The 27119-nt window shown below is 39.4% G+C and overlaps 1 protein-coding gene across 7 annotated transcripts in view; it reads right to left on the bottom strand.

Moving 5' to 3' along the window:
- Positions 1–10594: 10594 nt before the first annotated feature.
- The window catches only part of Scn1a (sodium voltage-gated channel alpha subunit 1), a 119031-nt gene continuing 102506 nt past the window's right edge, over positions 10595–27119 (bottom strand). For 3 of the 7 annotated variants that reach the window (XM_063284620.1, XM_063284619.1, XM_063284618.1), the window contains exons 22-27: positions 26792–27073; positions 24663–24716; positions 23001–23138; positions 19116–19220; positions 16781–17051; positions 10595–13889 (exon numbers count right to left, since the gene is read on the bottom strand). In XM_063284620.1, the coding sequence (XP_063140690.1) occupies positions 12712–13889; positions 16781–17051; positions 19116–19220; positions 23001–23138; positions 24663–24716; positions 26792–27073 (2028 nt within the window). In that variant the 3' untranslated portion in view covers positions 10595–12711. Of the gene's footprint in view, positions 13890–16780; positions 17052–19115; positions 19221–23000; positions 23139–24662; positions 24717–26791; positions 27074–27119 lie in introns of those variants that run through there. The other 4 variants (XR_010064701.1, NM_030875.2, XM_063284621.1 and 1 more) reach the window with 4 other exon arrangements.

Consider the following 27119-nt stretch of genomic DNA (forward strand, 5'->3'; position numbering starts at 1 on the left):
TGTGATGTCTTTGCTTCCAGGAGACCTACCCAAACCTAAAATAAGAAGACAAATATGAATGCTCTTCAACTAGTAAATCCAATTTCGTGAGTTTATTCAATAGAAAGGCTTATGGATCTCTAAAAACAAGGAATAAAAGTATTTATTGCACTCTTTTTTCTTTTTTTGTTTTTTTTTACATCATTTTTAATTAGGTATATTTCTTTATTTACATTTCAAATGTTATTCCCTTTCCTGGTTTCCTGCCCATAAGCTCACTATCCCCTCCCCTCCCCCATACAGATGTTTCCCACCATCCACCCCCTTATCGCCCCCCCATTCCCCTGCACTGGGGGTCCAACCTTGGCAGGACCAAGGGCTTCCCCTTCCACTGCTGCCCCAACAAGGCTATTCTCTGCTACATATGCATTTGGAGCCCTGGGTCAGTCCATGTATAGTCTTTCGGTAGTGGTTTAGTCCCTGGAAGCTCTGGTTGGTCAGCATTTTTGTTCTTATGGGGTTGAAAGCCCCTTCAACTCTTTCAGTCCTTCCTCTAATTCCCCCCAATGGGGTCCCGTTCTCAGTTCAGTGGTTTGCAGCTAGCATTCGCTTCTGTATTTAACATGCTCTGGCTGTGTCTCTCAGGTTGTTGCACTCTTACTAGCTATAAAGAAAAAACTGAAAAACCCACCTTCAATGTGCATCAAGAAGGGATTGCTAAATTATGTAATGCCATGTTTTTCACCACTTAAGAAAAACGAACCTGATGTATGTGTCACGTGAAAAACCACCCAAGATATTCTCACTGAGATGCTAATGCAGCAAAGCAGAAAATGTTTATTATAACAGACTTTCATATGTGTGCACATACGGTGTCTTGTTTTCATAATCATGCAAGAACAGGATAGCAAAACTTTGTGTTCGTACTGTTTGTGGGTGATTTCCTTCCCCTGTAAATTATTTATGGGCATTATTTTTTGCAGCTTAATCAGGAAGATAATATAAAATTTTAATAAAGTTTACAGACCTGGCACAATGGCCTGTGAATGCTGGCCCCATTTCCAACTGGCGTTTAGTTTTTGTTTATCATAGAATACTTTTCTGAGAGAGAGAGAGAGAGAGAGAGAGAGAGAGAGAGAGAGAGAGAGAGAGGGAGAGAGAGAGAGAGCCCTGTGTCCGTAAAATATCGTAATAGTGACTGTCTGAGGTGGTGGCTGTTCCTACTCTCTCTTTGGTACTGGCAGTTTTTTACAGTTTTTTTTCCCCCGGAGCTGGGGACCGAGCCCAGGGCCTTGCGCTTCCTAGGCAAGCCCTCTACCACTGAGCTAAATCCCCAACCCCAGCTAAATCCCCAACCCCTACAGTTTTTATCTTCAGTGTTCACAAGCTCCACAGGACAATCCAGATGTCCTGCATCTGCTCCTGGTGTGCTTTCCTTTTCTTTCAGGGAAAAAGAGCTCCCCCTCCAGGTTTCCCAAAGCCCCGTTCCTCATGTCCCTGGTGTTACAGCATGCTTCCTTCGGTAAATTCAAGTTGTACTTACTAAAGAGAAAGCAAGGCAGTATTTACTCTGATCTTGCTGGAAAGTCTCAGAGCATCTATCAGTGTGTACCGAGTTACTCCGTGTACCGAGTTACTCCGTGGTTCCGAGGCTTAGTGGTGCTAGCGCCTTCTGGATTTTGTGGTGATTACACACTACAGTCAATGAAGATGAGCCCCAAGGCCTTGACGCTTCTGGGGCTACATACCCAAAAGCCAGAGTTTCTCTGACTTATCTATCATAGATTCCAAGAAGCTCTTGCTATAATGTTCTACTTCACTCTAACCGCTAGAAATGCTCAGTGTGCATGTGCAATACGGATACCTAACCTTTCCTTGGAGATTCTGATTTGAGATGGGGTTTGAGATTTTATTAATGCCCTGGTGTGTTTTATAAATGGGAGCACTAAAATATACTGGAAGATACTCTGTTATACAGAGACCCGGAGACTGGATAGCCTCCATACTCAGATATCAGATATTATCCTGATACTGTTGGGCATGTCTGAGGTAATAAGGCCATGGGAATATGTGGGTTCTGGTGTGGAGAAAGGGGCAGGGGCACAGTAATATAGGGCATCCCTGCCTACAGTCACACTAAATGTTATACAGTTAATGTGCAGTGATTGTATTGTTACTCATCATAGCATGTGACATAGAAGACAGTTCTCTGGTTATGTAAATTAAAGATGCCGTTCATGTTATTCTCTTTGGTGAAATATTTATATCTTGAGTACTTGAGTACCATTTCTCCAAAGCCCTGTTATCCATCCCTTGTATATTGACTACCCTTATCCTTACCATGTTATGTTCTAGCAATTCACCTGTTTAAGGCTGCTAGTCCATCTCTCCCAGTAGTCACTTTCCCTGAGGCATAGTAACTGAATACAGTTGTAACACAGAAGGACCAAAGAAACAATTTATTTGCGTTTATATATTTTTTACAACTTTCTGTGACTGCAAGGAATACTGATGAACAAGGTATTGCTTTGCCATCTGATGAAAGATGAACATTAATAATGAAGATTATAATGAAGCCAAGCAGTGCTGAAGCAAAGACAACTCAAGTAATTTTCTGTTTTTCTTTAACTTATTCTTTAATCCTTTTAACAGTCCAGACTTTATTCCCCTCTAGGTCCACCCTTTAACTGTTCCACATTTCATACCCCCCGCCCCACTTCTCCAAGAGGAAGCCCCTCCCCTCACCAGACTACCCCATTCCCTGGGGTCTCAAGTCTCTTGAGGGCTACATGCCTCTTCTCGGAGTCCAAAACCAGTAGTATTCTGCTGTACATCTTGGGGGCCTCCTATCAGCTGCTTGTTGGGCCTCTCAGAGGACAGTCATGATAGACTCCTGTCTGTAAGCACACCATAGCATCAGTAATAGTGTCAGGCTTTGGCCTCTCCACTTGAGCTGGGTTCTACTTTGGGCCTGTCACTGGACCTCCTTTCCCTCAGTCTCTTCTCCGTTTTTGTCCCTGCAGTTCTTTCAGACAGGAACAATTCTGGGTCAGAGTTTTTTGACTGGAGGATTCCAGCCCCATTCCTCCACTTGATACCCCGTCTCTCTACTGGAGGTGGACTCTTACAAGTTCCATCTCTCCACTGTAGGGCAATTCATCTAAGAGTGTTTTTCATAAGAATAAGTTTAATGTGGCAAACTTAATAGTTCCAAAGCAACAAAGAACAAAGTATTATATAATTGTTATGTCCTAAAGAATTAAAAATAATTTACAGACTAATATCCTAAAAGAAACATATATATGTATATATATGCATTTATTTTTAACTGTATTTGTTTCTTTATAAGTAATAGTAATATATGTTCTATTAAACATGTGTGTAACTCTCATATATATATATTTCCATTTGAAAATTTTTAATGTGTTGTTATTTCATATAATGGTTGCATACAATTATAGACTGCAGATACAGATTATAAATAAAGGAAAAGGTACCTTAGATGGATAGTGTGATGGTCTGTATATGCTTGGCCTAGGGAATGGCACTATTAGGAGGTGCAGCCTTGTTGGTGTAGATGTGGCCTTGTTGGCGGAAGTGTGTGACTATGAGGGTGGTCTTTGAGATGCTTGTCCTGGCCACATGGGAACCAGTTTTCTTCAGTTTGCCTTTGGAACAAGATGTAAGAACTCTCAGTTCCTCCAGCACCATGCCTGCCTGGATGCTACCCTGCTCCCACCTTGATGATAATGGACTGAACATCTGAACCTGTAAGCCAGCCCCAATTAAATATCCTGTATAAGAGTTGCCTTGGTGATGGTGTCTCTTCATAGCGATGGAAACCCTAAGGCAGATAAGTTTTCAATTGATCGTTTAAAATATATTTATTTACATGATATGTATATGTGAGAGCCTGCATATCTTTATGTACACTGCTTATATGCCAGGTGTCCATGGAAGCAAGAGGAATTTGTCAAATTCTCCTGGCTGTTCCCACTGTTTTGAGGAAAGTCTTACTCTATAGCGGAGGTTATAACTAACTATGTAGCCCAGGCTTTCCTTAGATTCTTCTCAACTTTCCTGCTACTGCCTCCTGGGTGCTGGATACTCCAAGATAAATACTTAAAAAAAACCCTATTTATAGCAATGCTAAAATAAATGTCTTTTTGCTCATTCACTAAATATTGGGTGATTATTAGGCGACAGGTGTGTGTTTTCCTGTGTCAGAGTAGAAGGTGGGGTTAGTGAAAGGACAGCTAAATTCCAAATCACACTCCCCGAAGCCTACCAAGAGCTGCAATGTGGAGAAGATGAAGAAAACTGCTCTGTCCAGGCTAGCCTCATCGGATCCCATGTTGGCACGGTCGTTAGCACTGTCTGCTTTCTCACAGGTGGTGGGTTTGACATGTTCATGAGCTCCCACAGAAATCCACTGAGTGCATCACTTCTTTTCCAAGTTTAAGTAATGTCACTTGTTCTTGACAAATAGACTTGGCTTCCTTTGTCACAAAGAGTGCTGAAGGTGGTATTTGAAAAAGAAGAACTTCCGTTTGTTTGAATAAATGACTCTGCCAACGTTTTTCTGTGTTATACATTGTATCTCTATAATATTTATTAAAACTTTAAAAATGGGTAAGTACTGGTGAAATATATTTATCTAGTTTTTGCTAATTTTTATAAGGTTTCTCACAACTCTTATTTGCCCTACTGCATTGTTTTGCTTAGAAACAGCAACACTTAATGCCATTTATTTTGAAATCATTGGTCCCACGAACTTGGCTTCTTTTGTTATAGTAGATGACTATGATACCTTAGAAACCACTTATCATTAAATCCGAGTGCCCATTTCTTAGTTAAAACCCAAACTTCTGCCACACAGACAAACAAACCACAGAATCCTAAAAGAGAAGGTTCTCAAACTTATGCCTTAGTACTCCCTGACTGTATTATATTCTCCAAGAAGCTTCTTAAGTATGTTTCTGTTTCTCTCTCTTTTTATCTTAAAGTTAAAACCTGCTTGCTCCTGACCTGTCATCACATTCACAGATCTTATCACAAGTCTTTATTACTAGCACTTCTACATGCAGTTAAGTTCTTTTATCTTGTGGCCCCTCTTTGTCTCAGTCACTGACAGTATTTGTTTTTTACGGAGGGAATGTTGATATGTTGCAAATACTACCACTGGACCTGCCTGCTTCTCATTTTGTGTCTGGTTGAATCTGCCTATAGTAATGACTGTATGTGTGGGGCTATTGGCCTGTAAAGATACTTGCAGTAAGCCTATATCTTCACAAGAATAATTATTAATGTTGTGCTGGTGATAAAATTGAGTCAAAGAGACATTAAAAGATCTTCAGAAGTCATACAGTGTGGAGGCATAGAGACGCAGCTCCCAGGCAGGGTCAAGTAAGGACTGGTGACGGGTACAAGTAGGGGTTAGAATGCCGCCCTTGGGAAGAAAATGTTTTTCTCACTTGGCCTTAACCTATGTTCTGCTGTCTCCTGTTTCTGTGGAAGTGGTTCTCATGCTCTCTTGGAAATGGCGAGTATATTTTGATAATAAGAAGAGGGGTGATTTGTTATGTGAATATTTTCAGAAGAAACCTTTGTTTTGTCGTGTTTCTTTGTTTAGTCTTGCCTCAGTTGTTCCTGGTATCGTGGGAATAATGATCTTATGGTATCTTGCCAAAATGGAAATTGAGGTAATGCATATTCATATCTATAAAAGGATTAATAAAGCTTACAACTGTGTGCAGTTGCTTCTGCCTTTGCTGTGCACCCCCTGGGCCCTGGTGGTTTGTGATCATAACCAGGGCCCCCAACACACTAGACGTTGACAGTGTAGCAAGCAGTTTGGTACAACTGAACTGAATTCAGGTGGTCTGACCCTAGACAGTATGATTTTGATCATGGTTTCATATGTTTTTCTGTTAAGTATATCCTACCTCTTTTATTCAGTAGAACCACACAGCCTCACTTTGAGTTTTCATCTATCCCTTAGATACTATAATTTTAGTTTTTTTTCTCATTTTTGGAACTAGAACAGTAACTCAGTAACAGATATTAGGAAAGCAGGTTTACTTTTGGCTGATCTATCTATCTATCTATCTATCTATCTATCTATCTATCTATCTATCTATCTATCATCTATCTGTTGTTGTTGTTGTTGTTGTTGTTGCTGGTGGTGGTGGTGGTGGTGGTGGTGGTGGTGTGTGTGTGTGTGTGTGTGTGTGTGTGTGTGTGTGTGTGTGTGTGTGTGTGAACTATGGCAATCATATGGAGAGTCAACCACACTCAGGTGTTGATTCTTTCCTCTGACTTTGTGGAACCTGGGGATTGAACTCAGATTATTATTTCTGGCAACAAACGTCTTTACCTGCTAAGCCATCACTTCTGGATATCTCATTAGTGGCTGAGAGGGATAGGATGTGAGGACACTGGTGCTGGACATGCTAAATTTACCATGACAACTGAGTGTATTAGCCCAAAACACCAATAGACAGTTGAAAGTGCTGCACCGGTTCACCCAGACTGCCAGTACTGGCTGCTGTACAAGTCTACAGGGAAAAAGTTGAAGGCAAAGGTAAGCAAGCAGAGATTTGGGAAGAAGGTTAGGTTGCGCGGGTTTCCTAAAAGATAACAAAAGACACAATTTAAAGAAAGATGCTAATGATCGTGACCATCAAATTCTCAAAAACATCTTTCATTCAATCAAGATTAAGTAAAGAGCATTGAGCCCACCTCATTATAAACAGAAGCCAAGCACTGGAGCATTAAAAAGAGAAAAGGGGCTGGAGAGATGGCTCAGCAGTTAAGAGCACTGACTGTTCTTCCAGAGGTCCTGAGTTCAAATCCCAGCAACCACATCACCATGGTTCACAACCATCTGTAATGGGATCTGATGCCCTCTTCTGATGTGTCTGAAGATAGTGACAGTGTACTTATATACATAAAATAAATAATCTTTAAAAAAATGTATAAAAAAAGAGAAAAGGTTGCTTCTGAAGAACAAAGTCTAGCATTGTGTTCGCATTATGGTTTCCATTATGTGTGATTTCCAATGCAGAGCTCATACCATGCAGGTGAGACCTTCTGTCATAGGGCCTACCTGTCTTTCAGCTACTCACAATATTCATTTTCACTTCTGTATATGTTAAGCTGTCTGCTACCCCAGTTGGATTGCCTGATTTCAAATTTATTCCCAATAACTCAAAGGAGGAAGATAGCACTTGTGTGTCTTAATGTTTTCCAGTAAAATACACACACAGATGCAATGGCAGTTGTAATGTGAGAGAAACAAGCTCATTAGCATGCTGGTAGGAAAATCAATTTTCTGTAACTACATTTGCATGAGGTATTTACCGTTAAGGTTACAGTTTCCTACATTTTATTTAGAAGTTTCAGGTCTTCGCTTCATGCTGTCAAAAATAAAGGTTAAAGATCTGTTTTTGTTGTTGTTGTTGTTGTTTGTTTGTTTGTTTGTTTGTTTTTTAAATAAACCACTACCAACTCCTCTTCAGTCCACAGTTGGATAAATCTTGGAATATTGTGTCTTTCTAAGCGCAAGCTTCTCTAATGAGCTATTTTTCCAGTCTGACATTCTGCATTTCTAAGTCAACATTGAATACACAGGATGTTGTTTACAATTAGAAGCTAGAACACTACAGCCTTCTGTCATATGTCTATCACTCTTAGAGCATTCATTACTCTTGCAGAGGTCCTGAATTCAAATCACAGCAACTACATGGTGGCTCACAACCATCTATAGTGGGATCTGCTGCCCTCTTCTGGTGTGTCTGAAGACAGCTACAGTGCCAACCAACAGTGTACTCACATGAAATAAATAAATAATTCTTTTTTTTTTTTAAAAAGTGTACCTATAGCTAATTAGTGGTTTATACCGAGATTTAGCCAGCATTCCTAACAATAAATTTGTCTCTATTTCTTAATATATTACTGTATGCTTTATCCTCCAACATTTTCTTGGGATTATTTTTCCTGTGACATTGATGTTTTAAGAGTAAACCCACCCCTTTAATAAATGTCTTTAATTAAATTTCACAGCTACTTAGACTATGGTTATGAAATCCCAATGGTGACTTACAAATGACGTGGTTTTCTTGGTTTAACTTAACAAGAGATATGTAGTCTCATTTGGTCTCAAAGCTGGTAATTCTTTTGGGGATTGTATCTGCTCAGTTTATCCATTGCTGGTTTCATTCTTTAAAAGATTTTCATTAATACAGAAAAGATGGTCTGAAGCAATCTAAGATCCCTGCTCCTCTCCAAACTTTAATGCATGAGTTCTAGAATTCTTTGATGATTTTTTTTGTGGAAATTCATTGTAATGGTTGTCCAACACCAGTTTTCTAACTCCATTTCCTTTACATTTGCTCATTAATTTCCTACTATAAGAAAAATAATTTTTCCTTTTTTATACTACCTTATATAAGTAAACCCACTGCATGCATTGCTATTCTTTATTTGTTTCATGTGTTGTGTTCTATTTGGGTGTTCAGTTTGTCCCAGATTCGGCCTATGACATGGATATTCTAGGTACTTTTTCCATCCTAGTTACAAAACCCCATAATTCTCTGTATATAAATTACTTTTTGGCATAGAATATATTACAAAAATGAGGGAGATTTATAGGCTTAATATTCACTATTACTTCTTTTTGTATGAAGAAAAGTACTGATGAGGCCTGGTGTAAGCTCATTGTCCTGACTGTCTTTCTTTGAAAGTGGAACTTTATTTCAGTCACTTCTAAATTGGAATTGCCTGTTTAAGTTGAATGTTTATTGTAAGCAAATATGGTCAGAAAGATGTAGAACGATGGAAAAAGCCTTGTTCTACTCTCTTTTCTGGTCAAACCTATTGTTGCCCTTTCTGGTTTCATGACCGAGATGATGCAGTCCTGAAGTTAAATGAAAGTTTCTCTTTTCTCAAAGATGCAGATAATTTGATGGTCAGTTCGGCTATCTGGTCCAATAAGCTCTCCACGTCTGTGGTTTCTAAGCTTGACCATGTTGTATTTCTCTCAGCAACACGTTCTGTGTCTGTGAAAGTCAGTTGGATAAAGTCTCCAAGTCAACCTAAGGTAAATCATTGCTTCTTGCTGACTTTGATGAGCTATTTCCTCATTTGGTATCAGCCTGGCCAGGGACACATGGCGTGTTAAAATGAGGCAGAGAGCTTTTCATAAAGAAATCATTTTCAAGGATGCCAGCAACTTTAGGGGAAAGTCATAAGGAGTAAGGAAGCATCCTCAGATCTGAGAAGGAAAGGGAGGAGAAGGAGGATTATTCTGCTTCACAGAAAGTTGCTCTAGTTGTAGGAGGGGGCACTGACTCTCAGTGAGTAAGGTGACCTGCAAGGAAGGAACAGGTGAATAAATACTCCTATCTCACATTTTTTGTACTGATGTCCACCACAATCTTCCTATTGGCTAAGCAAACTGGAGACTAAAGGACAGAGAAGCATATGCATATCTACAGGGGTCGTCTTTCTCAGAAGAAACACTGAGAGGGTGATGGGGGGTATTCTGGAGAAGCATAGTAGCCTGCTCTTAGCAATTATGGATTCATCAATGATGCTTTAAAGGCTCTTTGTTTGTATCTCAGGTGGCCATCCCCACTGTGTTGACTTGTGCATAACTCCCCTACCTCCCATGGATACTAGCTTATGTGTTAGCAGTGCCTCCTTGTTCTCTCAGAGATCACATCCTGCTGCTAGCTGCTGAGGGGCCATTCTAGGAAGTCCAATTTTTACTTCAAGTTTTCTATTCTATACAGTGTGTGTGTGTGTGTGTGTGTGTGTGTGTGTGTGTGTGTGTGTGTATGTGTGTGTGTGTGTGTGTGTGTGTGTGTGAGAGAGAGAGAGAGAGAGAGAGAGAGAGAGAGAGAGAGAGAGAGAGAGAGAGTTGGGGGTTGGGCTTGTGTGTATATATTCACATGCTGATTTTTATGTCCAGACATCTGTCTACAGTCCAGAAGATGGCATGGTCAAGCAACTCTGATCTCAATGTTGTATAAAATTTGTTTTCTATCATCTTTGACTTGTCAATAAAGAGATGATTCAGCCTATGGCTGGGCAGAGGAGATAGAAGGCTGGAGTTATGATCCCAGCCAAGGGAACATAGATAGATAGAAGTAAAAGAAGGACCATGAGGAAAAGAAGAGGGAGGTGGCCATGAGGCAGAGGGTCCGGGAGGAGTCATAATGAACAGGTTGCCCAGGGATTCTCCACGAGGACACACGCGGAACAGAGCAAGCTAGTGAGGGATTCAAACTGCAAGGAACACAGGGCCTTTGGCTGGGAAGTACATAGTTTGGAGGGTTAGAATAGATGAATATCTATCCAGTAACAGTGCTTAAAGATTGTTAATAACTTTAATAGGTCCTGTGTCAATTATTTAGGATCTAGCAGGGGAACAGATAAGACCATTATTCTTAAATGAATGCCTATTTGTGTGTGCTTGGATGGGCGAGCACACATGTATGTGTGTTCCTGAACATTCACAATGTGTGTGTGCAGATCTTCCTACCATAAGTAGATAAAAGCACTTCTATGTTGTCATAAAATCCAGTCAACAAAAAAGTAACCAGAAAAACAATAAAATAAAAAATTAATTTTTATTAGATTTGCACATTTTTAATTGTGATTAGCATCATTTTGGGCAATAGTAGCATTTTCCAACATGCAGTTCATGAATACGGTTTGCCTAAATATTTTTTTTCTTAAGAAAAAGAGGTGCCTATGGTCTGCTTCTGTAAGAAACACAAATATCTTGATATAATTGACTATGTAAGTGTCATCCTCTCTGTTTTTGAGGAAAAGAAATTCCGAAGCTCACGTTTATATTTAGAACAATCTAGAGATGCATGATTCCAAAGCAAAGAAAAATAAACAGAAATTAGGGAATAAAGAAAAATGAGAAAAAAAAAGCATTCCGGTCATCTGTTCGCACAGACACTATAATAAACATAAATCAAATGTTCTACCCTTTCCCAATTGCAAATCATAATTTGGATGTGAGGTTGTGAGTGTACTTTGTCCCTTAAAATTATGAAATAATCCAAACTTAAAGCCCGTGATTAAAAAAGCAGAGATCTACCACTACCCCGTCATGGTTTCATTTCTTAGTTAGCAAATATCTTCCATGAAAAACTGCTGTGGACGGAAAGTAAGAAAAGTGATCGTGATATCAACCTGAAGATAATTTCCTCTTCATATGTACATGATGCTGAAAAACAAAAGAAAGTGACTTTGTACAGTATTTATACTTGCTTATAAAACTCTAAACATGTTTTAACAGGTTAAGCAGTAGTGTTGTCTTCCGAACATGTATGTACAGTCTGGCTATACATTGAACGTCATCCACTTAGAATTGAAAAACAACCCAGACATTGTTAAAATGCTGCAAACTATTGCTTAATGACTTAAAGAAATGAAATCTGCTGAACGGTTTCCTTGACTTAGCCACTGACCTATGGTGTCTCATGAGTATGAGATTCTGAGTGGTGGGAGAAACTAGATACCGCAGCATGGTAATATCGACATGCACTGACAGCATCCACACTATCTATAATGGTACAGAATACAGTATATTACCAGCGGACAGCTTGCACTCTACGTTTCTCGTGGTACGTATTTGATGCAATAAATACTGTGCTTAGGTCATTATTTGTTTGCTCAAACGTGCACCACAGAGTAAAATGACTATTTACACAATAAATAGCATTTCATTAACACATTACAGTGTCAACCTCGCTGAGAGCTGAAGATGGCTAAACAAAGTGCAGGGTTAAGCGGGAATTTATAAAGGGTTCTTTTGGTCAATTCGCTCTGCTAGGGCTGGGGGTAGGGAGTCAGAGTCATAATTTAGAGACTTTGAAGAGACAGTGAACAGAAACGTAACAGGACTCCAGACATTTGGATGAAGTTTGCACCTACTAAGACTCAATGACCTGTCTGATCGATCAATCTCCTTGGACTAAGGGCTAGAGTTGACAAAGCCAGCTCGGCAAAGCCCATGGTCTCATGATCACCTCAGTACCTCCCCCCGTCCCCCCGCAGAAACACAGATGATGTAGAACTGTTGAAGAACCGACTTTGCTTTCCTTGTGACTTTTTTTCTCATGCATGATCGTAAGGTACAGCATGCCCTCACATGCAAAACCACATCGTTGTGCAGATGGGAGGGCTGTATGGATGTCAATACCCCCAGGTGACACACAGGGAAAAGAGTTCCTTTAGTCTGTTTCCCAACAGAAACCCCGTTTACAAAAATAGTCACATGTAACAAACAACATATGGATTTAAAAAAAAGATGAATCCACTAACAGAGTTTGTACAAAACCTGACAAATGTGGCAGTTGAAATGCAAACGGTGAATACAGTTACTACACTAAAGTGTTTCACGTTAAACCCCCAAATTATAGCTCTGCACCCCTTTACGCTGGTCCCTACAGTCTGCATAGCCATTTGTCTCTTGTCTTCAGCAGTGTCAGCTGGTAGTGAGAACAGTAACCTCCTGTCAAGGTCATCTCCCCTTTACCTAAGAGTCACAGAGTTTGCCGACAAGGGGGTCACTGTCTTATTGAGGCACTGACCTTAAAGTGAATTTGTGTAAAAACAGTCAGTTTGGCATTGACTTCCTAAAGGAGTCCTTTGACTTCACAGGCTGTAAACAATTTGTCACCCAATTTATTATTTTTTGTTTGTTTGTGTTCATTTCCCTTTGGCTTTCTCATCTTTTCCTTCCTGCTCGTGTTTCTCCACGATTGGCTTTGTCACCCGGTCGTAGGAGGGCGGACAAGCTGCAGTGGACATCGTCAGGTCAGTTTTCTCTGTAATAGAGTTTTCATTTATCCTGTCAATGATCATGTCTTCTTTTACAAGAAGATTAGCCCCGCCCTTGAGTTTGTTCTTATTGTATGTGAATGAAGCTTGTTTTACTGTTCGCTTCAAAAGGTGGCGCCTGTAAGCGCGCTGAATGATAACGGCTGACACCTCCTCTTGCTTTCGTTTTAACGTTGTAGTGATTGGCTGATAGGAGACCTTGGAGGGGTTGGAAGCCATGAAGCGCTCTTCCATCTGGATTCGAAGAGCGTCCATCTCTCCACTCTCGCCCAGGACCCGCTTTGTAAAAGCAAATAAGATGTCCAGGCAGTGGATGCGGTCTCCACTCACCATGGGCAGGTCCATGGCAATGAGCTGAAGTTTGTTCGGTTGTGGTAAGTTGAGAGGGGGTTCGAGAGCAGCTGCAAACTGAGATAATTTTTCAAATTCCATGAACTGAGTGGCGTCAGGGTCGAACTTCTCCCAGACCTCGTAGAACATCTCAAAGTCGTCCTCACTCAGGGGCTCTGCACTTTCTTCGGTGGCGACGCTGAAGTTCTCCAGGATGACAGCGATGTACATGTTCACCACCACCAGGAAGGATATGATGATGTAGCTGACAAAAAAGAAAATCCCCACGGATGGGTTCCCACAGTCCCCCTTCACCGAGCTTCCGGGGTTAACTTTATTAGGGTCACAGTCAGGGGGTTTGCTGTTGAGGATGGGGGCCAGCAGTCCGTCCCAGCCCGCAGAGGTGGTGATTTGGAACAGGCAGATCATGCTGTTGCCAAAAGTCTCAAAGTTGAACATGTCATCAATTCCAACTTCCCTCTTAACATAGGCAAAGTTGGACATCCCAAAGATGGCGTAGATGAACATGACCAGGAAAAGCAGGAGGCCGATGTTGAACAGCGCAGGAAGGGACATCATCAGAGCAAAGAGCAGAGTGCGGATCCCCTTGGCGCCTTTGATCAGGCGTAGGATTCGTCCAATCCTGGCCAGGCGGATGACTCGGAACAGGGTAGGGGACACGAAATACTTCTCTATCAGCTCCGCAAGAAACATTCCTGTGGGGGAAATAATTAGACTCTCAATCACTGAAGACATTATCTATTAATCATTCATTAAAATATTTGAGTTATGGAAGTCCAAGGTCAATTATAGAGTATTGAGATTTATGGTAGGCATATATTACAATCGTCTTCCAGTATCAGCAGTTGATTTGTCCCAGGATGCACTTCTCCACCCTAGAGTATCAAAATGCAAGGACCTAAAGCCCTGTATACCAAATAGCAGCACATTTGCAGGAAACTTGTTTACACCCTTCTGAAAGTTTTCAATTAATTTAAAATGTTTATCACATTTAACAATGTTAAAACCAAACCAAACAACAACACAAAAATCAACCAAGGCTGGGTGGTGGTGGCCCATACTTTTAATCCCAGTAGTTAGAAGACAGAGGGAAGGGATCTCTGTTGGTGGGAGGCCAGCCTGGTCTACAGAGAGTTCCTGGACAGCCAAGGCTACACAGAGGAACCCTGTCTTGAAAAACCAAACCAGACCAAAACAAAACACAAACTAGTTACTGCAGTTTATTAAGTAGAAAACAACAGGAAAAATGGTCAACAGAGGAACAGGGTTCTTAAAAATACCTTTGATCTGTGTTTGAATTTGCAGATATTTATTTCATACATATGGAAAACTGAATGTATATAGATAGACTTGTACTTTGTATACTATAAGTCAACCTTAGCTTTTACTCAGCACTAAATTAAAATATAAGAATCACAGTACCATTTTTTCCAGGAGTATTGATATGCTATGGCTATCTTAAAGTCTCATCAGAAGTAAATACTAAAGTTTGCTTCAATGTCAACAGCCAACGATGAAAGTGCCAATATGTATATGAATATGATAGTTGAACCAAACCTTTCTTTTCACACTTCGTGAAAGTGTGAAGTCTTGGGGTGTTTAATGTTGTTTTCATCTTCCTGTAGACTTGAGTTTCTAATCTAACATTATTACAGAATTGTCCATGCATGTGCTCATATATTTATTAAATATTCCAAGGCTGATGCTCTTTTCCTCTCCTGGAACATCTCAATTTTTAAATTTTTCCAGCTTTCTTTCCCTGTGATTTTGTTTCTTTGGCACATGGTTGTTCATTTGGCATGAGTGTTCTCTCTCTCTCTCTCTCTCTCTCTCTCTCTCTCTCTCTCTGTGTGTGTGTGTGTGTGTGTGTGTCTTACCTGAGGCTGGCATTGGGAGTCTCCTTGATTGCTTTCTACATTATTTATTGAGGCAAGGTTTCTCACCCGAACACAGAGCTCTCTGCTAACCAGCTAGATAGTTTGAGGAGGACCCAAGAGTCTTCTTAGGAAAAAGTGCCATGCTTGACCATAATTTATATGGGTGTTGGGCATCTGTTCTCTAGTTCTCAAGCTTGCACCAGAAGTTCTTTAGATGCTAGGGTGTTTCTCAACTCCTCACACATCCATATTCCACCACCACCATCACCACCACCACCAGCAAAACCCAACCAAATAAACAAACAAAAACCCAAATGCCTTTAAGCACAAAGGCATCATTCTCTTTAGTCAGCCCTCTCTGCCTCAGTCTCCTTCTGTCTTTATTTATGTGCTATTCACATGATTATTGTTGGAATTAAAAATTACATATAATACATGAGTTGAATTTTAGATATAAGGCCTACTTATTCAGAGGGTTCGATAACACAAAGATCCTTCCAACCGAGTCCTATGCTTGAAAATTTGCAATGACCTCATCTTCATTAGGAATGAAGTCCTCATACAGGGACTTCTTCACTTCTCTGAAGCATTATTTCTATCTGCAGTGACACGAGCTACCTTCATGAGGCCATTTTGCATTACACAATTTGTAGGATAGGACTAAGGAAGAGATGCTCTGTGCTACAGTTTCCTTCTAGAAATATTGAACATTTTTGTGTGATAGCCACTAGAAAATACTGTTAGTCTTTGTTAACGCCTGGTCCTTATCCTTTGTTTGCTTTTCCCATTATCTTATATCCATGTTCTACTCTGCATGCTGGTGACCCTACATCTACATCTGTAATGCAATGTCTTTCTTGACCATCAGTCCTGATTTCTAGTACCCCTCCTAGCAGAGTAATCTAGAAGTAATCTAGATCAATGGATCTAAACCTTCCCAATGCTGCAGCCCTTCAATGCAGTTTCTCATATTGAGGTGGCCACCAACCATAAAATTATTTTTGTTGCTTCTCCATAACTGTAATGTTGCTACTGTTATGACTCTTTTTTTTTTTGGAGCTGGGGACCAAACCCAGGGCCTTGCGCTTGCTAGGCAAGCGCTCTACCACTGAGCTAAATCCCCAGCCCCCTGTTATGACTCTTAATGTAAATAGTTGGGGTTTCTAATGGTCTTAGGTGACCCTTACGAAAGGGCCATTCAGCCCTCTAAAGTGTTGTGACCTACAGACTGAGAACCATTGTTCTGGATAGTGTATAGAGCACCCAGTCTCAACCACCTAAAAGCACTTTTTATTTCCGTTCACATCACAGATCTATTTTATTTTAATAGATCTCAATAAAGGCAGATTTTACTAATTGGCAAGTAAATATTTGATGAAGTGGGACACAATATTTGCATGAATTGGAAGCCTCATCTTGTAAGAAAAACAAATACGACTCAAAAACACATACCAACACACTCACACCAACACACTCACACCAACACACTCACACCAACACACTCACACCAGCACACTCACACCAACACACTTACACCAACACATTCATACCAACACACTCACACCAACACACTCACACCAACACACTCACACCAACACACTCACACCAACACATGCACTTTGAAGAGTGAGGTGACCTCCACTCTAAATTCCTGTTTCCGGGTCTCACATTTATAAGGAGGAATTTGGCAGACCTTGCATAGATCTTACCTACAATGGAGAGGATGACCACCACAAAATCGAAAATATTCCAGCCAATGGTGAAATAATAATGGCGGAGGGAGATGAGCTTCAGCACGCACTCGCCGGTGAACAGCACAATGAACACCAGGTTGATACGTGACAAAATGCTTGTCACATAATCGCTCTGGTCATCCGTTTCCACCATCATGGTCACCATGTTCAGACAGATGAGGATCATGATGCTGATGTCAAACACTTGTCTGGTTACAAAGTCAAAGACCATTCCTTGAAATTTGTTCTGCGGAGAAACAAAGACACATTCAGCAATGGGGGAGTTTTCTGGTAGACATAGCACGCACCTTATGTATTTCCCATACTACCTACTTTCTAGTATTGTTCATAGTACCTACCTACTGATACAAATGTTTCTAATAGGTACCTTTTTATATCTAGTTATTTAAATTATTTTTAAGCTTGTATCTTCCCGAGCACATCATTCCATTGCTGAAGGTTTTCTCCCTGTACTTTGTTCAGAAACACACAGTGAATTTCAACAAGTCAAAGTTACAGGAATGTAGGAAGCCTGTTTGAATTTGTGTTCCCAAACTTTAGCTCACTGGCTGAAGTATTTTTCCCAATGATCAGTTAGACAGTGTGGCCATTTATACATGTAGTAAATATTAGGCTCACATGTGCTTTATTCCTAGGGAATTATCAAAGGAACATTGTGACTTCAAGGATGCATCTGAAATATTTGCCTTCTACCTTGGCGACATTAATTTGTTCCCAGCAAGAGGTTTTTGCTGATATTATCAGATACAATGATGAGTCTTCACAGGGGTAATCAGACCGAAAAGACATTCTCTGCTATTAGAATAAAGGGAGCACATGCCCTTTGCTACCCATTTGTGGTTTAATCCCCAGTCAGCTGATGTTAGACCCAGCAAGCCATTGTCTGGTTATTTCTTTGGGCCACTCGAGAATCCTAAGCATATCCTAGTACCATAAAATATGCTTGATGTGATAGTACTTGACGGGTAGTAGTAAGTTTCAATGGGGAAAATGTTCTCATTAAGAAAGTAAGGCTTGAATGGGCAGTTATGCAGCATGCCTTTAATCCCAGCACTTCTGAGGCAGAGGCAGGTGGATCTATGAGTTCAAGGCCAGCCTGATGTGCAATGTGAGTTCCAGAATAGCCAAGACTACACAGAAAAAGCTTGTCTCAAAACAAACAAGCTAACAAGCAAACAAACAAATTTGGTTTCCACAATAGAAATATTCACTATGATTCTGCTCTGTGATTTATCCTTGGAAATATTTTAAGCTTAGAGATCACTGTCATAGTCAAGGCACCACAAGAAGACCAACCTAGTCAACTAACCTAGGCGCACAGAGCCTGAGCCACCACCCGGGGAGCATCCTGGAGCTGGACCTAGGTCCCCTACACATTTGTAGCAAATATGCAGCTTATTCTTCTTGTGGGTCCCCCAACAAGCTGTCTCAGTCTCTGCTTCCTGTCATTGAACTCCCTTTCTCCTACCTGGACTGTCTGGTTAGTCCTCGGTGGGAGAGGATGTGCTTAGTCCTGTTGGGACTAGATATCCCAGGGTGGGGTGGTACCCAATGGTGGGGGGACTCCTATGAGGAGAAGGGGAGGGATCAATAGAGGGAGGGATTTGTAGTGAGTGTGGGATTAGGAGGAGAGAAGGGAGGGAGGTTATGATTGGGATGTAATGTGAATAAAAATAATAACTTATCGAAAAAAATCACTGCCATAAAAATAGCTATAATAAGGGCTCTTTCTCCTTTATAGTTTGTAGATTTATCCTGGAAATATGAGAATGATTATTTGTTCTCATAAATTGTAACTGACGTAAGTAATTGCTGACTTTAGAGCCATACAGAAATATATTGCTGGAATCCTCACCTCCTCTAAAATGGTCCATATTTCTACTTATTAAACAACAACTGCTAATGGAGATGTTATGCCACTGAGTATCTTTGTCTGCATCTTAGTCTCAGAAAGTGAATGGATACTAGCTCTGCCCAATGTTTCTGCATTTCTTGACAATGCACAGCAGCTACTGTAAAGACACAACTATTGTGAGAACCACATTTATCTATGTAGTTTGGATTCTAGGTCTATAGTTTTAAGTCATTTGAAGACAAATGTGCGTTTCCTGTATATTCTTATTCTCTTTGGTGTTAAAAATATCAAAAACATGGATTAAAGATACTCAAAAAGGATAAGGTTTGTTTTTGTTTTGTTTTTGTTGTGCTGGAAATGATAATTGATTTCCGCTGTGTAACAAAACGTATCTCAGGTTGTTGCTTTATATAATTTTCATTTCATATTTCTTACTCCAGGTCGAGGGATAGGCTTTTGTGGCTTTTTTGATCCTAATTTCTTCATTGCATTATAGTATTTCTTCTGTTCTTCTGTCATAAAGATGTCTTGACCTCCAAAGTATAGAAAAAAAAAATCAAAGCTGGTTAAAATTGTGTCCATTCCTATGTAACTTTTCAATATTATAAAAAAAGATTTCAAGAAATTAACATGGCTATTCCTGTCATTTTTTGAATTTAAAAAATTAAAAGTACACTGTTGTGACTATAATATTTAAATTTTAAGATAACTAAAATTGGCATTATTATTATATTGAGGGAGAAACCCCAGAAATGGCATGATCAAAGCTCCATCTTCCTCTGGCCCATGCCTCCACATGCAATCACAGACAGCACCTTGTTCTCTATCCTACAGTTCCTCCTGCCACATAGTAGACCTTCTACCACTCAGCACGCCCAGGACAATCACCTCAGATCCATGTTCTGGTCCACACCTCCACCTGCAATTGACGATCTACACCCTTCACCTCTGACCACAGCTTTGTCTGCCTCTGGGGAGGCTTTTAGCTACCTGGGACAACCAGTCACTGAGAGTTACTACTCCTAGGGACTAATGGGCCAGCCAACACCAGAGAAAAACATATGGCTAAAGGCAAGGTCAAGAACCAAACTAACAGAAGCCAGTGCAACATGGCCTTCAGAACTGAGTTCTCTTACCACAGCAAGCCTAACACACATGAAAAGTAAGACCCTGACCTTAAATCTCATCTTATGAAGACAATAGATTCTTTCAAAGAGGATATAAATAAACCTTGTGCAGAATACAGGAAAATATGACCAAAGAGGTAGAAGCCCTTAATGAGGAGACAAATCCCTCAAAGAAATATGAAAAAGTACAATCAAAAGGGTGAAGGAAATGAATAAAATGGCCCAAGACTTAAAGATGGAAATAGAAACAATAAAGAAAGCACAAATGGAGGCAACCCTGGATGTATAAAACTTAAGAAAGAGAATAGGAACTATACACACAAGAATCACCAACAAAATATAAGGGATGGAAGAAAGAATCTCATAAATAGAAGATACAATAGAAGAAATTGATATAGCAACCAAAGAAAATGCCAAAGGTAAAACATTTCTAACTAAAAACATCCAGGAAATTTGGGACACTATGAAAAGACCAAACCTAAGAATAATAGGGATAGAAGAAGGTAAAGATTCCCAGTGCAAAGAGCTAGAAAATATCTTCAACAAAACCATAGAAGAAAACTTCCCTAACCTAAAGAAAGGGATGCCTATAGAAGCTTACAAAACATCAAATAGGTTGGACCAGAAAAGGAAATTCTCCTACCACATAATAAAACACTAAATATACTGAAAAAAAATTAAAAGATGCAAGGGAAAAAGGCCAAGTAACATTCAAAGGCAGACCTACCAGAATTATACCTGACTTCTCAATAAAGACTCTAAAAGCCAGAAGATCCTGGACAGATGTCTTGCAGACTCTAAGAGACTTTAGATAATAGCCCAGGCTACTATACACAGCAAAACTTTGATTGAACATAGATGGGAAAATGAAGATATTCCATGACAAAGCCAAATTTAAAATCTTTCTACAAACCTAGCCCTATAAAGGATAGTAGAAGGAAATCTCCAACACAAGAATAACTACACACATGAGAATCCAAGAAATTAATCATCTTACAATAAAACCTTAAGAAGAGAAATGAACACACACACACACACACACACACACACACACACACACTGTATTTGAAAGGAAAATAAATACACTGGAGTTGGTTACACAGCATCTTCCTAACTTGGTCGGAATTTCTAGGGAAGGTACTGAAAGAAACCTGGAAGAACCAGGAGAAGCCAACCTCAGAAGAGTGAGAGGTGTGGGATGGGGCAGAGGGCACTGAGGATTGAACAGAGGCTGATCAGTGCAAAGGGAGCAGAGGATACTGTTAGTAAGAGGAGCCTGTCAATATGAAGGACCTTGCTTTGTAGTATAAAAATCCTCAGTATGAGTAATAATATAGTAAGTCAATCATAATAAAGAAACAATAAATACAAACAAATACTACGAAATCATGGGACATAAAGAAATATAATTGGGTGTGAAGCAGTTGGACACATTCAAATCTATTTGCCACAAAATGCACAAAAATTAAAGTTAAAATTGCTTCCTTTAAGAGATGTCAAATATTAACAACTAAAGAGACTGTCTGACGTCAGTGAAAGAGCTGGAACCACGTCATGCTTACAACAAGGTTTATTCAGTTGACTGGTTCTATTACTCCAAGGAGGCAAAATACTTCAGTCTGAAATTTATTGTAAGAAAAGATTTAAACACTCAAATGTTTTGCAGGAAAAAAATACTTAAGTCACTAAAAATTAGATAGAATGAAATTAGCCAAGTTTTGATAAATGAATGTGAACACTTTTAATAAACTAAGAAATCTCTGTGATAAAGGTATTTAAAACTGTACATTGGAAAGCATTTCAGGGCTGGGGCCATGGCTTAGTGCATATAGACATTTGCTCGCAGGACAAATCACCTGGATTCAATCTCTGGGACCCATATGGTGGAAGGAGGGAGCCCAGCTCCTGTAAGTTGTCCACTGACTACCGCACACTCAGTGTGGCATGTGTACCCCACTCTCATGAATAAGTAACTAATTTTAAGATGTATTTCAGAGATGGCTCAAGTGAGAAATGCTTTACACATTGACAGGAGTATCTAAGCTCAGATTCCAACCCCCATGTTAAAGTGGACATGGCAATGTGCGTTGATAACCATGGTACTGGGGACGCAGAGATAGATGAATCCATTAATCTCACTGGCCAGCCATCTACCTGAATGGAAGAGCTGAAGTTCAATGAGAAAACCTGTCTTAAAAATGATGGTGGGTAGTGATGGAGGAAGATAACTAATGTCTACCACGGGTTTTTACATGCCTGTGCACATTCATCCTCACAGACGCTCGCACACACCTCCATGAATACACATACAGTACAATATACAATACACACACACAGACACAGACACAGACACACACACACACACACACACACAGAGAGAGAGAGAGAGAGAGAGAGAGAGAGAGAGAGAGAGAGAGAGAGAGAGAGAGTATATAGAATATGAATATTTCAGGGTCAGAAAATGTGATATGTGCCTATAGTCCCAACATTTCTAAGATAGATGCAGGCTACTGGTTTTAGGCCCCTTAGGGCTATACAGTGAGATCAGGCCAGTCTGAGTTGAAAAATGAAAAAGAAAAAAGAAAAAAAAATCTCAAAAGAAAAAAAATGAGAAGTAGCTCAAAAAGGAGAATGTTCACGAAAAGAGTTTGAGCAGACAAAGGTGAAGTGTGGACCATGGTTACTATTGAGTGATAATATTTGTTTACATGCTTCCTTTAGTGTACATATGTAATTGAAATAATCAACATGCCGTATAAATGATAATAGATAAAACAAAAATTCCTCAAATTGGAACTGGAAATAGTTGCTATTAATTAGATAAATAGAAGAAAGAAATACAAATGGAAAAGAGTACAAAAGAAGTATATACCCTGAACCTTATTTTAAATGATGGATATTTAGTGACTGTGTATAGTCATGGGATTTTGTGTGATATTTTAGTGCAGACATATGTCAGTGTTCTCTGATCAAACCCGACCTCTTTCTCTTCACCTTTCTTTGCTTTTCCAGCCTTTAGTGATCTTCTAGTTGCAAATACCTTATAAGGTCGCGTGAGGAGTTATCAAGGACAAAACATAGGGAAAGGTCATATTTGGTTTCTAAATTCGAGACCTCACCTTGAAATCCAATTCAAACTGAATGTTAATTATTCTGTTTCCTTGTGTTAGGAAAAATAAAAAAAAATACTCATCTTCTTCTTCTGCTGGTTGAAGTTGTCTATGATGACACCGATGAATAGATTTAGAGTGAAGAACGAGCCGAAGATGATGAAGATGACGAAGTACAGGTACATGTACAGGCTTTCCTCATACTTAGGCTGCAGTTCCACCTGCCAACAGAGAGCTCGGTCAACTGGTGAAGCACGATAAACGCTGGGCACACGTCAGCGCCTTTTCACAAGAGTAGAACACTATATTCTTAGAAATAATTCAGTATAATGTATTCCCATAGCAACAGCCAAATAAGCCCAAAAACCTAAACACAACCACAACAACAACAACAACACCCCAAAAAAACCCAAAAACCAACCCTGAAATTAGGCACTAACAAGTTTTTTGAATAAAAAGTCATTCAATTTGGCCTTCTAAAACTAATTGCCTAATTTTAAGTAGTATTACTGATATTTTATTATCTGGATAATAGGTTTTAAATTTGGTAACTTTTAAGTTAATTGGTTTTCAGTAATTTGAAAACACTCGTGTGTTTTCATCTTCTGTCGGTGCAATCCCAGAATTTGGGAAGCTGAGGCTGGAGACTTGTTGAGTACTGGGTTAGCCTAAGATACAGTGTAACATCCTGTCTTCAAAACAACCAAAGAAAATGTTGGTTAAAAAACATTCCCGTATGAACCTAGATAGCGAAAGAAAGAACTGAATTATTTATTTGCATGCTGGCACCATGTCCTACCATTGTAGTGATTAGAAATTTTAGATTGAATAGACACACTCAACGATCCATTTTATAAAATCCTCCATTGATAACTGACTCTCAAACTTGTGGTTATAAAAATAGACACGGGGCTATCGCTTACTGTACAACAAACAACAAAGGAGTCAAGATTTACTCTATATTGGTTCCTAATGCTGTCTTCTCTTTTCAAAGACAACAGAATTGAAGTTAACTGAACATGTAAGGCAAACTATGCAACAAGGTTTATGACACAATTTCAGAAGTGATCAAGAAATTTGCAGGGGAATAGAAGAATCTCAAGTTTATCACTGTCTATACAGTGAGCTAGAGTTCTGGGTTGCTGAAGAAAACCGAAACAAGAACGAGAAAAATAACTGCAGGAAAGAAGAAAAGGCACATTTTACAGTTTTGGAGATCAACCTGAGAGGAAGCCCGAGACTTTAGAGTACATCTGGAAGCTAGAAACAGTATGGAATCAAATGAAGTACAAGTGATAACAGCATTGGTACAGGGTCCCATGAGTACGTTGATGCTGTTCCTATGAAGTATGGACTTGGACAAGATTGTGACGTATGTCTAAGATTTCTAGCCCAGCATCTTTGGCCTTTCAGGCTTCAAAGCATGGAGCCTGCCTACACATATCAGCTATGGATCGTAGTCATATACTGTTCTATCTGCTCTTGTGCAAACAGAAACACTTAGGAGAACATCTGCTGCTTATTAAATGAATGGGTTGAGTTCTTTTCTTCTTTCCTTTCACTTCCATTTTTGGTTGAACTCAATACAATGTCTCTGATCAACACTGCTGTCCTTAAACTCAACAAACTTTCTTCCTATTTATTTTTATTAGCCAAAGTGGAGTTGCTTTGCTTGGCTAATTCATAGGCTAATTTAAGTACCAAATCAACACATCCAGAAGACACTGGATATAAAGAATACTTACATTTCTGGAATCAACTGCTGCATACATGATATCCATCCAACCCTTAAACGTCGCCTGTTGGAAAGGACATGCATATCTTACTTTGGGTTAAGTTTCAAAATGGAAACTTACTAAGTATTCTGACTGTGCATGCTTAAAGAATTATTTTAAGGTCATTTCAAACCAAACTTTCTTGGATTTTGAAACGAGATAGAAAGTCAACAAATGACGATGCAATATATCTTCCTATTTTATAACTACCTCTAAAGTAATTCTCAAGCTTAACATGCTACTATAATTTGGAAGAAAGTCCTAGAAATATAAGTATACTTGGCAACAGCTACAGCAATATCAAATTAGATCTGGGATTTTCTGCAAGAAATCTTGTCTTCTGGGTGATCAAATTGATAGTATTTAAGGTTTTTCTTTACTCTTACACACTATGACTCATATGGGCATAATTAAAAAAAATGAAGCTATCCTTTCAAGAAATTTCAGGAATATTCGCTTTCTATGAGGTAACCTCTGAAGATATTGCGTTAATGTAAATAATAAAATAATAAAAGTGTGACAAAATAAGACTGACACTTGTCGTCTGCACATTGAAGAGGGATTCCTCCTCTATCTCTTGCAGTCATTTGCCTTGTGTCTTAGAATACAAGTTTGAGGCTACCGGGCCTGAAATGCATATTCCTCAGTCAATGAGGAAGCCTCATATGATTTTTTGTGATGTATCTTGTTTCTTAAATCATTGACTCTTGAATGACAGAGTGTGACTGGAGACTAATTCATCTTAGTCAGAAAACAAATTCTTTTCATATCAAGGAGAGAGATGTGTCAGTGGCTTAGGTCAATTATAGAACCCATCTATCACACATTTCCTACAGGAACAAAAAAAGTGGTTTGAGCTATTTCTATGAAATCACTACTCACTAGAGAGGAGGGCAGTATAGTCAAGTGTGAAATGGCATGTTGGCATTTTTATTTAGTAGCAGAACATATTTAAGAGCTCTGTGCAGAAGGTGCCTTCTTCATTTTCTGAATCCCTTAGCATTTCAAAGGATCATTGAAAGGATCTGATTTTTCTCTCCTTGGTTTTATGAACAGAGTGATGTGTTTTAGAAACGCTATACTGCAATAATCAGTACAGTTCAGGGTGAATATGCAAGAGAAAGGTGGTGACTCTAGTGTAATATTTAAGAAATCATTCTTGATACATTAAAAAAGTCATGTTAAGTTATAAACACTCAGAGTCAGCTGCAGGGTCAGAAAGACAGTAATTCCAAGAAAAAAAATGAGAGGGCATTATAAAATAATCCTAATAAGAGTGTGTGTGAGAACTGCAGGCGTGAGAGGAACAGCCTAAGTGTATTTGTTGCATCTGGTTGAGTAACTGAAACCTATTTCTTTTTAAAATAACCTGACCTCTGTTTACACTCACTGCTTTGTTGCAGCTGGAAGTGTCATTGGATAAATATGTTTAAGGGATCACCATCTTTTGTGGTTTTTTAATAAGCTATAAACAGTTCTTTGGGAATTGAGGATGTTTAGGGTAAAACAGAACTCAATCGTGGTAACGAGAGCTCCTGGTTTGAGACTAGAATTGCCTGTGCTTGACTCCTGTGTGCTGATGCTCTGTGGTTTCCATTACACTCTGAGAATAAAATCTTCACACCCAACCATCTTTCCCAAGTTCACAATCCAGACTGAGGTAACTAAGCATCAGTGAACTCCTATACATCAAGTGTGTGTGTGTGTGTGTGTGTGTGTACGCATGTGCACACGTGTACCAAAGAAGGACACTCTACAAATATCAAGCTTTACAATTGCAATAGAAAAAAATAACAGTTTTTCATAAGTGATAGGAATGTAAGAGAGAGAGAGAGGGAGAGAGAGAGAGAGAGAGAGAGAGAGAGAGAGAGAGAGAGAGAGAGGAAAGAAGGAAATAAGACCTTTGGAAAAAGATGGAAATACCTGACCACTCTTGACTATGTCTGTAAATGATTCTACTCATCTGGATTCACACATTTGTACTAACAGATAATGCAGAAGAATATTATAAAGTTTCTTTTTAACTAAACAATGGCTGCAATAATCACTTTGTTATTATTCCGAGCAATAAAATTTCAGAGATAATAGTGTTCACTTACAACTTGAAGCAAAGAAAGATACCCAAATCCTACATTATCAAAGTTTACTTTCACATTTTTCCACCGGGCAGTCTCATTTCTTTCTATTAGTTTTAGGCAATCAGAATGATTATTGACTTCGGTGATCTCAAATGTGTCACCAGTTGTGGTGTTAACACAGTGGTAGAATTTGCCAGCAAACAAATTTACGCCCATGATGCTGAAAATTAGCCAGAATATAAGGCAAACCAGAAGCACATTCATGATGGATGGAATTGCTCCTAACAGGGCATTCACAACCACCTAATACACAAACGGAGAGAAAGAAAAGTCAGAATCCTTATTGATT

This window comes from Rattus norvegicus, chromosome 3 (assembly GCF_036323735.1).
Source record: "Rattus norvegicus strain BN/NHsdMcwi chromosome 3, GRCr8, whole genome shotgun sequence".
NCBI classification, from domain to species: Eukaryota; Metazoa; Chordata; class Mammalia; order Rodentia; family Muridae; genus Rattus; species Rattus norvegicus.